General features: G+C 41.7%; 1 protein-coding gene across 9 annotated transcripts in view; it reads left to right on the forward strand.

Annotated features, from left to right (window-relative positions):
- The window catches only part of CUX1 (cut like homeobox 1), a 358,675-nt gene that overhangs the window by 299,474 nt on the left and 43,657 nt on the right, over window positions 1-15,544 (forward strand). For 8 of the 9 annotated variants that reach the window (XM_034420877.3, XM_034420880.3, XM_034420881.3 and 5 more), the window contains 3 exons: window positions 404-592; window positions 7,834-8,098; window positions 11,184-12,176. The exons of the other annotated variant lie outside the window; for it this stretch is intronic. In XM_034420877.3, coding sequence (XP_034276768.1) covers window positions 404-592; window positions 7,834-8,098; window positions 11,184-11,892 — 1,163 coding nt within the window. In that variant the 3' untranslated portion in view covers window positions 11,893-12,176. Of the gene's footprint in view, window positions 1-403; window positions 593-7,833; window positions 8,099-11,183; window positions 12,177-15,544 lie in introns of those variants that run through there. 9 annotated transcript variants of the gene reach the window in all.

Consider the following 15,544-nt stretch of genomic DNA (forward strand, 5'->3'; position numbering starts at 1 on the left):
CTAAGGAGCAAGTTAATTTTTTTTTTTCATGGCTACTACACAAAAGAGAAGCATTTTATTTGTAACCCCATTCTGTGAATGAATTGGTGTGCCAAATTCCAGGCCTTTGACATGAAAAGCATTTAAAGACTGGCTGTAATCAGTCTTCCTCTTCAGTACAGATATCAGGTAGCACTCTAGTGGCCAAAAGAATTAGCCATCTCCCTATCAACTGCTTGCTGGTTCTTAGGGATTGTATCCTCCTTGTTAAAAAAAAGCCCAAACAATCGAGCATCTTTTGATTTTCAAGTATATTGTTTTTCCTTCATTTGCATCCAGATCTATAAAAGTCTTGTTTCTCTTGTACTTGGTATTTTTCTCTCCTTTTAGCATAGATAACGTAATGTTTGCATTTCTTTTGCAGGTCAGCGTTTGTTTGGGGAAACGATTCTGGGGCTCACACAAGGCTCAGTCTCAGACCTCCTTGCTCGCCCAAAGCCCTGGCACAAACTGAGCTTGAAGGGCCGGGAGCCATTTGTGCGTATGCAGCTGTGGCTCAACGACCCAAACAATGTGGAGAAGCTGATGGACATGAAGCGCATGGAGAAGAAAGGTAACTTCTGTCATTTCTGCGGTCGAAGGGAGGGGAATTGATGTCCAGCCCAGGATGACTCTCTCGTTTAATTGAAAAATGCTTTCAATATGTTTTAAATATCACTGGCCAAGAGCATAACCTTCTGAGTCATGCAGTTCCCACAGCTTGTGGGCCACCCAGAGTTGGTGTTTTCAATTGGGTTGCCTTAGATATCCAAATAAATAAATAAATAAATAAAACATCGAAAAGGTTGGTGTGTGGGAAGAAGTGTTTAATATGATCCAGGAATGTTAAAATCAGTCAAAAGCATAAGATTAAACTAGCCCTGCAGCCAGGGATGTAGTAGAAACATCTAAGCTGAGTTAGTTGTCCCCTTTTATCCAATAATTTTCCAAGAAAAGAAGTTTGAGAAAAAGAATAGCTGAAAAAGAAAGCTTTGGTGTCACAAAACATAGGAACTCCAGAGAAAATGGTGGGTTATCTATGCAATAAATGCATAAATAATGTTTATTTATTCAGTGTGTGCCTAATGCAGTCAGCTAGACTTTTTACAATAAATATATACAATTGCAGAATATAAAAACATCTAAGGTAAATGCCTTAAATAAGCCATAATTATGCACCGCTTCAAGCTCCTAAGCAAAAGATGGGATATAACTCTGATAATTAAAGGAAAAAATAACCCTTTGTAGACATCATCTCGATCACCGTAAACCTTCTGAATCAATTTAGTTTTTAGCAGCTTCCACAAAGCTAGTTAGATAGGATCTATTAGGATGCTATTAGAATAAAACCCAGAGTTGGCCACTAAAAAGCCAAGCTTGCAAGTTTTACCTCACTTTTCAAATTGTTTGGAGAAGTACAAGCAGTTTTATCCAAGGATACATGAAGTAGATATTTCAATTCCAGTTGGTTTTATAGATTAAAGCTACCATTTGAATTGCACCTAGAAGGCAGCAGGAAGTGACAGCAGGTCCTGGACCACTGATATAAAGTGCTTATGGCAACAAGTAAACCACACATTCTTTACTAGCTGGCTCAGAATTGTTTTAACTGTAATCCCACATGGAACACATGCAGTAATCCAAGCACATACAGGTAGTCCTCAATTTACAACAATAATTGGGACCGGAACATCTATCACTAAACCATACGGTCATTAAGTGAGTTGTACCTGATTTTATGACATTTTTTGCTGTGTTTGTTAAGCAAATTAAGGTCATTAAATGAATCCAGCTTCCCCCATTAATTTTGCTGGTCTGAGGTCCCCCTGGGTAGATTGCAAATGGGCAATTGCATGATCTTTGGACACTGCAATTGTCGTAAATTCATGCCAGTAGACAAGCACCCAAATTTTGATCATGTGACTGCAGGGAGAGTTTGACAGTTATAAGTATGAGGACTGATCACAAGTCACTTTTTTTCAGTGCCATCATAACTTTGAATGGTCATGAAACAAATGGTCGTAAGTTGAGGACTACCTGCAGTGATGAGGGTCATTATCACAATGCCTTCTTGTTCTAGTAGGGCAGTAATTGATAAACCATCCAGAACTGGGGAAGATCCCCTCTGCCTGGTGGCTATGGCCCTCACTTGCCCAATAGCTATGAGTTACTTACATGTTGCTTTAGAGCCGGTACCAGTATTGAAATAGCTTGAGAGCCTTGATAGCAATAGCAATAGCATTTAGACTTATATACTGTGTCACAGTACTTTTACAGCCCTCTCTAAGCAGTTTACAGAGTCAGCATATTGCCCCCAACAATCTGGATCCTTGTTTTATCCACCTCGGAAGGATGAATGGCTGAGTCAACCTTGAGCCCATGAGAATCGAACTGCCGGCAGCCAACAGTCAGCAGAAGTAGCCTGCAGTACTGCATTTTAACCACTGCGCCACCACGGCTCTTGATGTAGAAGCAACTTCACCTTGCTATGTTTTGCTATATCTTCAACCTACTTTGTCTCATCCACATTCATCCATCTTCAGGTGCTGGGACAAGGCATTAATAGCCTCTCCTATGCAGCCTAGGGTAGTGATGCATAGTTGGATGTGATCAACATACAGAGGATATTGTATCCCAGGCTAATGAAAGATCTCGCAGTCAATTCATATAGCTATTAAAGAGCAGATAGAAAAGAGCTCAACCCTGAAACATCTATAAGGCAAACTTGAGCCAGTACCTTTTCCACCACCAGCTGGAACTGAGTGTTAAAGAAGGAGCAGAAACACTGTAAAGCAGTGCTTTCAATTCACAATCCTCATAAAGCCATGCAGGAGAAATGTTCACTGGCCCTCCTTCAGAAGGAAAAAGGCAGCCAAGAGGTCTCAGAAGATCAAGAATGGGGCAGTACTTCCATCCAAATCCTGACCAGAGTTATCAACAAGATTTCCTTGAAGTTGCATGGCTAATAAATTCAAATAAATAAATAAAACCAGTTTCATCTCTGTCATATGTCCAAGCCTTGAACCCTGACAAATAAGCACTGGTAAACCTCCTGGATCCAGTTCATTATTTACCATCCTCCACCACAGCTACACACAGGAGCCGAGGAGGCATGGATGCATCCCACAAACAGCTACAAACATACCAGAGAGAGCACCCTATCCACTTATTCAGATTTTACAAGCCAGAATGAGTTTCAGATAACCCATCAAGTTGTACCGCTTTATAAAACCTTAGTAAGACCACACTTGGAATACTGCATCCAGTTTTTGTCACCACATTACAAAAAAAGATGTCAAGATTTTGAAAAAAAAAAGTGCAGAGAAGAGCAACTAAAATGATTAAAGGCCTAGAGACTCAAATGTGTAGACCTGTTGCAGGATTTGAATATGGCTAGTCTAGAGAAAAGGTGATATGAAAGAAGTACTCCAGTATTTGAGGGGCTGCCACAAAGAAGAGGAGGTCAAGTTATTTTCCAAAGCAGCAGAGGTCAGGACAAGAAACAGTGGATGGAAACTAATAAAGGAGAGAAACAACCTGGAATTAAGGAACTTCCTAACAGTAAGGACAATTAACCAGTGGAACAGCTGGCCTTCAGAAGTTGTGAGTGCTCCATCACTGGGGGGTTTTTAAGAAAAGACTGGACAGCCACTTGTCTGAAATGATACAGGGTTTCCTGCTTGAGCATGGGGTTGGCCTAGAAAACCTTCAAGATCCCTTCCAGCTCTATTCTGAATTTGAATTTGTAGCCTCTGCCCAATATTGCTTCTGATTCAGAAGAGAGAAAACAACCATCAAGACTAATAGCCATCAATAACCCAATCACCTTTGAATTAGTTCAGTCCCCTCTTAATTAAAGCTATCTGGCCACCATATCTGAACTGTCGGCTTTTATCTTGTCTTCATTTTGTAATATTTTATTTCCATAGAAGACCATAATAGAGCAGTAGAAAAACTCATTTTTATCACTTTTCATGGCTATCATGTCTCCAGTATTAGGAGGATACTAGATTAGGTCAGGCTGTAATAGATGGTCATAAGGTTTTCAGAAATGATTTCACCGCATACACAGATTGTAAGACAAGGACTTTGTGTAAGGCTGACCCAATTGGTGTGCTCTCTAGGAGATGCTTCAATCATTACAAGACAGCCCAGGTCACATTTGGTGAACATTAATCTCTGGGATACAAAACCTATGGACTTCCACATATTTCTGAGATAGAAACCTGCCCCAGCTGACACTGCTGGAAATTAATAACAGCTCCAGGAGTATTAAGTTCCCTATCATTGTTGTAAGTCATCAAAACAGTCATCTCCAAACAGGAAAGCAGACTCACAAATTCCATAGGTTCCAAGCGCCCTCTTGTGATCTTAAATGCTGATAACTCTTCAAACAACTTGTTCAATCAAAATATTTAACAAGCAGAACCACCAGGGTAGTATGGAATAATCTGATCCACCAAAGACCAATTAATCAAATTAGTCTATTACAATCATAGACCTGTATGGGGATGGGGTACAGCCATTACAAAGAAGCATTAAAAAAAATCAAGATATGTAAGTTTGTGTGTGTTTATAAAATTTATAAAGAATTACAAAAAGGTAGTAGATATAAAAGATACATAAATTAAGAGCTAAAGTACATATACAAAGTGAGAATCTAAAAAGATTTAGGAGTATTAGATGGGGAGCATAAAAAGTTAGTGCACAGAAGACTGTCAAGTGACAAAGCGTCTTAATATGGCAAACTAGGTAAGCATTACATTTAGTTTATGAAGTTGAGCAAGCACAACTTATCCAATAAATGTTGAGTACTGCTGCACAGAACCTGGCCACATTGTGTGTGGTGGCAGATTTAGTGTTTGAAAGAAACAAGGTGGTGTAAATTTGTAATGATAAGATCAGCTGAGTGTCAATGTCTCTGTAGTACAGGAAGCACCTGCTCTCTTCAGTTTTAGGTGTGCAGAGTCACAGGGGCATTGTCAATCCAAGTAGGGGATCTTCCTTTTTTCTTCTTCAAGGACAGCTATAGAGAAGGCATGACATCATACCAGAGTAGAGCTCCTCTATTTTTAGGTAGTATGAGTTTAGTTAAATATGCCATGAAAGAAGCAGAGTATCTTTTAGATTCACTGGCAAGAAAGTTTGGATCCTGGGCAAAGTCCAGCTGATACTCTGTGTCTGATATGAATTGTTTAATAAGTGTTTTGATCGGCTCTTCCCCATGTTGAGTAGAAGACCTGGAGGGAAATCCAAGGATAAAATTTTAGTTGCCACTGCTTCCTTGCCTGTGAATTGAAAACAATGGTTTAATGGGACAAGACCAAGAAGTGAAGAAAAATAGCCTAAGTGAGTAATTGCGTAGGGTCATTCACACTCTAGCCACCGTTTTCATGAAGCTTTCATGAAGTACGTATGTGATATACTATAGCACTAGCACTTAGACTTATATACCGCTTCACAATGCTTTACAGCCCTCTCTAAGCAGTTTACGCATATGGCCCCCAACAATCTGGGTCCTCATTTTACCAATCTCAGAAGGATGGAAGGCTGAGTTTGTAGTCATCCTTAGTAAAGCTAACAAATGTTAAATTATTTGTTTCATTAGATTATTTGATTTAACTTTTTAATTAATTTAGGAAATATAGAATTTACTTGAGGCATAGTTATGCAGGACATGACTGCTACTGTAAAAGGACTTTTCAGTCTTTAACCATAAATATAAATGAAATGCAGACCCACTGTTCTCTCTCTAGAGAAAGGAGGTAGCTTGCTTGTGGTTAGCAGAAATGGCAGTTCAAGGATACTCATGTTTACAGGAGGACCTATAATGAAGAAATAGATGCTTTGCCAGCAGAAATCCTCCAATATGACCTCTAGCATCTCAGGTAGAATAAATGGGACCTTGGGCTAGCTGCAGGACAATAAACGCAGCCAGCGATGGGCTGCAAATCAGGCATCTGAATCAGCAGGCAAAAAAGATCCAGGAGCCAACCCCAAATTTACATCAGGAGAAGGCTGAGTTCCAAAGTAGCAAAACAGGACAGAAAGAGGTAGAAGCAGACATAAAGCTAGAGGCATCTCTCAGGATTGCAAGCTGAAGCATCAGTCAGGGAATAGAAGCATTAGGTAGATAAATCTGGTTCAGTTACAAAGATTTTCATGGAGGCTGATGTATGCTGATTTCTGTTAAGACATGCTGGATATTACGAAACACACACTAGTCAAGACATTAATTGTCATAGGTCAACTTGCTTGGCCTCCTGTGGAGCTAAGCCAGAGATAGGCAGATTTCAGGATGGTAGAATTTGTATTGTAGTTCACTGCACAGTTGTTTAGACTGGATTTGGCATTTTTATCCACCTATCGAGTCCTGGAATAGGCAGGCGTTGTTTGATGGTGTTAAAGGTATTGTCACAGGATACAGCTTGTTCCAAGTAAAGCTGCCTTTTGAAATTGTCTGATTTGTAGATGCCGATGGTGTTCAGGTGGCACTCCAGATATTTTGGAATTGTACCAAAGGTGCCTATTACTATTGGCACTAACTTTGCTTTCTTTTGCCACAGTCATTCTACTTCTGTTTTCAGATCTTTGTATTTTGTAATATTCTCCAGTTCTTTCTCTTCTCTTCTGCTGTCTTCAGGTACTCCAGTGTCTACTATGTGTCTCCAGACCTTTTCTGTCTTTCTTTTCAACAATTGTTAAGTCTGGGATGTTAATGGCAGGTGATTGTTTGAATGCTGAAGATTAGAAGCTGCCCAGGGCTGGTTAGAAGACAGGAAGCTATACTGTATAAATGTTTTAAATAAGTAAAATCCCAGATAACTAGAATAGAATAGAATAGAATAGAATAGAATAGAATAGAATAGAATAGAATAGAATAGAATAGAATAGAATAGAATAGAATAGAATAGAATAGAATAGAATAGAATTCTTTATTGGCCAAATGTGATTGGACACACAAGGAATTTGTCTTGGTGCAGATGCTCTCAGTATACATAAAAGAAAAAGATACGTTCATCAAGAATCATAAGGTACAACACTTAATGATACTCATAGGGTACAAATAAGCAATCAGGAAACAATATCAATATAGGTCTTCATTTTCTATTATTTTGTCTATTTTGTGATCCTACCGGTTCTCATTTGCAGACAAGTGGTCTTTCTTGCAGATATTCCATTGTACTATTGTTGCTACTTTGTTGTACTATTGTTTGTAGTCAGTCTGCGCAATCTTCTTTTAACTAGGTGGCTCACTGATTGTTAATATTATTATTGAATCTGAAATAACTCCCTGCTGAAAACTTAGGCAAAAGATAAGCGCTTACAGTTACCAAATTCTAAACTAAGGAATTTATTATAGAAGGTTTATAATTAAACAAAAATCAAAGAAAGCCCTTGCTAACGGGTTGATTATGCCAAGCATTGTTTCAATAGTTAAATGTGGAAAGAGAGGAGTATTACTGCAAATGTTAAATTGTTAGGGAACAGCTGTCTTTTGCCATTCACCAAAAGATTTTCCAGGAGATCTTGATCTAATGTCTGATTTGATCTACTATGAGATACAATCCCGTATATCAGCTTCTGAGCGCATTTCAGACTCCACATAGTACCCTACTGGATGACTAGAAACATCTTGTGCATGAAACATGGAAAGAGACTGTCAGTCTTAATAGATGCGTCTTGGCTAAGTAAACCAGTTTTAAGCAGTTCTCATATGCCCCATAGAGTTGCAAAGCCTTTTCATTATGAACCAGCTTTCCCCATTTGTCGCTTCTGTCTCCGGCTGACGGCGTGGCTTCCTTTGTTTTCCAGCATACATGAAACGGCGGCACAGCTCCGTCAGTGACAGCCAGCCTTCAGAATCATCTTCCACTGGAATAGATTACAGCCAGGGGGCCAGCCCACAACCACAGCATCAGCTCAAGAAGCCACGGGTTGTCTTGGCTCCGGAAGAGAAAGAAGCTCTGAAGCGAGCCTATCAGCAAAAGCCATACCCATCACCAAAAACTATCGAGGAACTTGCCACACAGCTCAACTTGAAGACCAGCACCGTCATTAATTGGTTCCACAATTATAGGTAGGTAGCTCTGAGTTTTTCCTATTTTACTGCAGAACCAGCAGTCCTTTTGCCCTTTTCCTCACAGAAGCCCCTTAGAAGGGGGGTTGCTTTACTGTAGCTGAGTTTTCAGTTTCAGCTGTTAGTTTGGTCCGTGTCTAACAGAAGCAGTGTACAGGTAGACCTCAGTTTATGACCATTCGGTCAGAGACAGTACCAAGAATGAATGGTGGTTATAACCAGAGGTGGGCTGCACTTTCTTTAACAAAGGATTCGCTGGTTGTGAGCGCACACACATACGCGCTCACTTCACTTGCACACACCCCTTTGGGAGAGAAACAGAGCTTCAAACAGGCTCCTAATCAGCTCAGGCAGTTCCAGTGAGAACAGCAGGGACGGCGCGGAATGCAGCTGGGCCAGCCAACAAGCCAGAAAGTAAGTTATAAATGGATAGCATAGAACAGGGGCGGGTGGGCAGGCCCAGCCAGCGATCAGAACTAAGGGTTTGCCCGAACCCTTGCGACCATGCAGCAGCCCACCACTGGTTATAACCAGACCTCAGAGTTCAGACCAACACAGCATGCCCACAGTTACATGACTGTGGTCTGAGTACTTGGCAACCCATTCATGCTTACAATTACTTGCCAAGCATCCCACAATCACATGATCACCATCTGCAACCTTCTCTGCCAGTTTACTCAAAAGAATCAGTGGGGGAAATGGCAGGGAAGGTTGCAGGTTGTAACTTTCCTCCACCCTCACACCCTCCCCCAGCTCCTCTGACATCACATTTTACAAGTAGTCTTTGGCCACAACTGAGCCCAAAATTGCTGCTGATAAGTGAAACATTTGTTAACTCAACTTTGCTCCATTTTACAGCCTTCCTTGCCACAATTGTTAAGTGAACTGCTGCAGTTGTTAATTTAGCAACATGGTTGTTAAGTGAATCTGGCTTCCCCATTCACTTTGCTTGTCAGAAGGCCACAAAAAAGGATCACATGACCCCGGGGACACTGCAACCGTCATAAATATGAACCAGTTGCCAAGTGTCTGAATTTTGATCAGGTGATCATGGGGATGCTGCAATGGTTGTAAGTGTGAAAAACAGTCATATATTTTTCAGCACCATTGTAACTTCAAACGGTCATTAAATGAACTGTTGTAAGTTGAGGATTACCTGTACTGGCTGCTCGGAGGCCCTCCCTGATCCTCCTTGTGCCACCACCTTCATACAACCTCCCTGTGCCACACTTCTCATGCACTCCTTCGTACACCCTCCCCAACCTGCAACAATAGTGCCTCTTGTGCACATCCTCACACACCCAACTCATAGAGCATCTCACCTCCTGCACATCCCCTTGCACCCTCCCTGACCTATCCCATGCCTCTCAGACACCCAATCCACACCACACCTATCCCACACATCCTCCCACACCAGGGGTGAAATGCTCCCTGTTCGGACCGGATTGCCCGATCCGGTAGCGATGGAGGCGGGTGGTTCAGAGAACCGGTAGCAAAAATCCCTGCCCCCCCCCATGTCCAGCTGAGCTGCACAATCATCAGAGGCTTTTTTTCTTTTAAATGGATCTGACAGTCCCAGCTGAGTTGCCTGATCCTCAGAGAGTTTTTTAAAAACCCTCTGCCAATCAGGCAACTCAGCTGGGATCGTCAGAGCCTTTTGAAAGCATTTTTTTACAACCTCTTCGCCGAAGAGGTTGTAGAAAAAATGGTTTTAAAAGTTAAAAAAAAAAATTGGCCACGCCCACCCAGTCACATTATTTATTTATTGGTTCGATTTATATGCTGCCCTTCTCCGGAGACTCAGGGCGGCTTACAATGCGTTAAGCAATAGCCTTCATACTTTTGTATATACCTGCTTAGTAGGGCTTTTGGCCCCCCCAAGCGGTGTTCTTTTTTTTTTATACAAAGTCAGCTTATTGCCCCCACAATCTGGGTCCTCATTTTACCTACCTCGGAAGGATGGAAGGCTGAGTCAACCTTGAGTCTGGTGAGATTCGAACTTGCAGTAATTACAGGCAGCTGGCAGCTAAGTGCTATTTAACAGCGCTTTAGTCCACTGCTCCACCAGGCTCCTATATATTACCACCACTCCCCAACCAAGCCATGCCCACAGAACCGGTAGTAACAAATTTTAGATTTCACCACTGTCGTACACCCAACTCACACCACGTTTTGTGCACCCTCATGCACCTGACCCATGCTGTGCCTCTCACATCCCCCACCCACTTCCCTTCCTTTGGGCCTGGGACCTGTAACTTGCTGCTTCCCAACTGACTGGTTGTGGGAAGCCAGCAGCAAATTGCCTCATCTAACGACCTTGGAATTCAGTTGATGATGGCAAATAGGACTGCAGAATTGCTGCCACTAAGTGACGCAGTTGTGCTTTACAGCTGCATCATTTAGCAATGAAAATTCTGATCCCAGTTGCTGTTGTAAATCAAGGACTACTTGTGTAGTGAATAGACCATTTTGATCAAGTACATAATAGGACTTCACTGTTAAATAGCTGTATCAAATTAATGTCTTAATTAATCTCAGACTTGAAGGTTGCCTGTCTTCCTCTCAGCCTAAATAACCTCTGTAACAGGGGTGTCAAACTCAATTTCATTGAGGGCTGCATCATGGGGGGTGTTGGCCAGGGTGGTGTGGCCAGCTTGACATCACTCGTGTGGGACACCTGTGGCCTGAGCACTCTGCCAGCAAAAATGGAGCTGGGGGGGGTGGGTGTTTGTGCATGGCCCTCGCGAGCTCTGTTTTTGCTGGCAAAGGGTTGCAGGAGGCCATCGTGGCTGAAAACAGAGCTTGGGAAGGCCGTGTGTGGCCCTCCCGAGCTGTTTTCGCTGGCAGGAGCACTGTGGGCCGGACCTTTCCTCTTTTCAGGGCGGCCCCACGGGCCAGGTCTAAGCACCCCGTGGGCCGGATCTGGCCCCCGGGCCTTGAGTATGACACCCCTGCTCTGTAATGATGATAGATTCATCCCAGATTCACCCATTTGATGTCCTTGGAGGAAGTGCCAGGCGCAACTACCGTTATCATCTCAGCTACAACCAGTGGTGACACTCCTTTCTTGCCATGTTTCTTTTAGGTCACGTATTCGTCGAGAGCTGTTTATTGAAGAAATCCAAGCTGGAGGTCAGAGCCAGGCTGGGTCGAGTGACTCTCCTTCAGCTAGAAGTAACCGGGCAGTTCACAGCTCCGAAGGAGACAGTTGTGATGGGGTGGACACGGAAGGCCCATCGGATACAAAACAAGGCAGCCTGGAAGCAGATGAGTACAGCAATGCAACCATGAAGTCTCAGGGAGGGCGAGCAGCGTCGGCTTTCGAAGCAGGGGAAGAGGCACTGCGAGACGCCGGATCTTCGGAGAAAACGGAGACATTCCAGTTGGGAATGGAGAGCTTGGAAGACACAGACGACGAGGGAAGGCTCAAAGCACCACGTCAGGGTTCTCCACTGAGCTCTCAACATTCAGGAGAAACTCTGGAGGCCAGGCCCAACTGTGCTCCAGAAGAGGATGCCTCTACCTCAGTCCTTGCAGGGCAGAGCTCCTGCAAGCCCAGGGGAGAAAGTGTGGAGAAAGTGCCCATTGTGCCAAGTACCAGTTCCACGCTGGCCATCACCAGCTCTCAGAAATCCAACTCACTCAAGAGCTTGTTCAGCTTTTCTGAGGCGGCGTGCTCCAAGAACACACGGGACAACACCTTGAGGAAAAAGAAGGCAGCAAATTTGAACAGTATAATCCACCGTTTGGAGAAGGCTGCGAGTCGAGAGGAGCCCGTTGAATGGGAGTTTTGAGATTAAGCTCACCCAGCTCCACAGGGCTGGGAAAGTTAAAACTTGGACCTCTGTTGGTTTCTATTGTGTCCCGCACTTACCGCCCTGCAGGCCACGGGGCAAAAAAATGCCATAGGCCAAGGTGCATATAGAGAACAAAAGGAGTGTTTTAAGCCCAGTTTTATGTTTGTGTTTTCAAGGAAGAAAACTGAAACTTGTCCAGCTTTTTGTACCCTGAAGTGTTTCTATTAATTGCCCTAAAGTGATTTCCACAGTTTCTGGGGAAGAAAAAAAAAACTCATACAGCTTTTGCCTTCTGCCCTCCTCTTTGGTGTGGGCTTTAAAACAAAAATATATATACAAACAAGAAAAAAAAATTAAACCCACATATTTAAAAGGGGGGGCTTTTTATCAGCCATCTAATGGCTAAACAGAGCGATAATAATACACTATTATCTTCTTTAACCAGGAAAACAAAAAGATGGGAGGGGAGATTTTTTGAGATTAAAAAAAAAAGTTGTTTTGTAGCTCTTCGGTTGCCACTAAGAGATTGCACAGTCAACCCGACTCTAAACACACTAGTTTGAATTCCTAAATATTTTCAAGAAAGAGTATTGTTTGAAACTTGGGGTTTAAAAAAAAAACACATTTACTCCATGTATTTTTTAAACAGACAAAAAAAAAAAAGACACATCAGGAAAACATCTTAATTTGTGGTAGCTGACTTCAGTGTTTTTCTTGTAAAGTGGAATAGAAAATTGACTTGTAGTGCACATTGTTTCATAGCTTTAACTGATTCTAGTCTCTTTGTTGGCTGGAATTTGTTTAATACACTCCATTTTAGGCCAAATCAGGACAGGAAAAAAAAAAGAAGAAAAATTCTGAAATCTAGGTATTTTATAATCTGCTTTTTAACCTCTAACCACAAAGCACGCGGATCAGACCTCATTCTGGGAGGTGTGGGAGACAGCTTGGAAGAGGGATGTACTTGATCGGTTCAGATTAAATTGCATTATGCCAGCCTTGCCAACAAGTCCATATATGTTACTAGTCCTCAACACCACCTGATTGCACATGCCGCATTAATCATTGACCCATGTGATCTGTAAGGGGAGAAAAAAACACCAGCTTTTTGAAAGAAAATAAATTACATGGGCACCTGGAAACACTCCTTAATACACGCCAGGCAGTCAGGCAGGTGGCATAATGATACATGCTACACAAAATACAGTGTGGTATTTTTTTTACGGAGAGGGGTTGGTTGGCAAGAAAGTTGAACTTGGTATCAGTTTCAAAAAGAGTGTGGTGGTACAATGAGAAGCCTTACCCAACAAGATGAGTTTCCATCATTCATAGCTGGCAATAGTTCGTAGGACAATATTACTGGGGCCCATTATTTTAGTACGATCTGGGGCTTAACAATCAGTCATTGTGCTATTCTGGTCTCACCTACTCCAGAGAATAAGAACCACTGTTTCAGCCTCTTTGGAGTATCGTTAAGCACCCTTAAATGATTACCTATGGTCCCATGGCATATACTGGTTACGAAAAGGGAGTGGGCCCAGAAGAAGAGTACATAACCCTCGATTATCACAATGTCAAACTACAAAATGGCTAACCAAAGCACACGACAGGAACTGTTCTCCTCTTCCAAAATAATTAAGCTCTTCCTGTTATTTTATGACAGCCGCAGGGCCGATCAAAGTACAGAATCGATTTTCCAAATTGTCTCTAGCTCCTCCTGTTGTCTATGTGTATATGCGCGAGCATAGAAGTGTATGGAGAAATGAGTGCGCGTATGTGTGTGTGCATGTGTGCAATTTTATACGTTGGTATTTTCTTACGTACTTGTGCACGCTTAGAGTGCATTACTGCCACCTTTTTTCAATAAGCTGTTTTATCAGTTATGGCTTCTACAGATTCGCTGGTTTAGATTCCTTTATTGCCATATCTTTAAAACTAACAATAGATCATTTTGGTGTGTATGTATGGGTATGAATGTGTGTATGTGTATGTGTATATATTTATATACATACACACACACACATATACACACATACATGGATATAATTATTATTATTTTTTTGGCTTATTTATAGGTGCTGTATTTTATTATCTGATTACTAGGAAAGGACGAAAGGGGCAAATATTCTTTAGAGGGATAGACTGCCGGCAGTATTGGGTTTAATTTACAAGATGTAGTTGTCAAACTGTATATTATTGACAGATTTTTTTTTTTTTTTTTTGGAGGGCCGTATTGTGTATCATGGAAAACTGCTTAGGTCAACATCTTTTGATGACACTTTAATGGTGCATTCATGACTTATGTTCTAATTAATATTTACTTTATGATATTGTGGGAGGGGATGGGGAAGAGACATTCTGACTTTAAAAGATATATTCCCAATATTACACCTCAATGTAGTTGTATTAATTGGTCACTAAGTCTGTTTTGGGGAGGGGACAGTACTGTAAAATGTGAAATCACCTTCCCTGTGTATTCTTTTTCTTTATTTAAAAAAAACCCAGAAATTAGGTTTTTATCATGTCTTCAATATGCAACAGCAGCACTTAATTCAAGTCTTCACAAAATTAAGAGTTCAGTAGCTTTAACAACAGCAACAACAACAACAACAACAAAATGCCTTTTCATGGTCCAGAACAAAAGCTCTAGGAGGCTGGAAGGCAGGTTTACTTTTCTCACTTTTTTTTGTTAATTTTTATCGTTTCTTGGCTGTTTGGGGGATACGAAATGTTATCTTTAAGATGCACAAAGAGCTCTTATTCTGACTTGAAGGTGCAAATCTGCACATATATAAGCAAAATTAGGGACAGAATCTGGCTTGAGAATCAATAATGGGACAACAGCCACACTTTCCCTTTAGAACAGCATTTCTCGAGCTTGGCAACTTGAAGGTATGTGGATTTCAGCTCCCAGAATTCTCCATTCAGCATATTGGCTGGGGAATTATGGGAGTTGGAGTCTACACGTCTGCAAGCGGCCAAGTTTGAGAAATGCTGTTTTAGAGCATCTTGAGATCTTAAGGCCTGCTGCCGAGGGGGTTTCTTTTTGGCTTTGGCAGGATCTTTCTAGAAAATTGACTTTAGAACGCTTATAATGGCTGCCACTCATGGACAGTTACAGCATGTGTCATGGCTTCAAACGAAAGGCCTGCCTTCCACATAACAATGAGAAATCCCCACTTCCTTTGCAAAACCGGAAGCAGCTCTTCATTCTCTGACAAGATTTAAAAAACACTTGGGTTTCTTCACTTCCATTAGGTTTTAGCTTCCCAGCAAGCACAGGATTTGTTTTTAGCCTTCCAGTGTCTATATATTTCTTTAGGTAATGGAGCAATATCCCAGTTCTGGTTTATTGTCTTCCTCTTAAATACTTTCCAATGTGTTCAGTTCAGTTAGCCATTGAAGTTAAGACCTCCCTCTTCCCTCAGTTTCATTCTATCAACATCCTGGGTGCCTCTTCTCCATAACACATGGAGAGATATCACTAATGTGACACAGGGCAGCCTAGCACTTGGGGTTCTGCCATTTGCCCTAATAAGCAATATTTAAGTGCCTTGGGAAATATATATATATATATATATTCTCCTGTCTTTCATGTGCTTTCCCATCCAGATATACTTGGATTTTAGCAAAGAAATTACAAATCCGG

Source organism: Pantherophis guttatus, chromosome 1, assembly GCF_059756535.1.
Source record: "Pantherophis guttatus breed Tessera chromosome 1, ASM5975653v1, whole genome shotgun sequence".
Lineage (NCBI taxonomy): Eukaryota > Metazoa > Chordata > Lepidosauria > Squamata > Colubridae > Pantherophis > Pantherophis guttatus.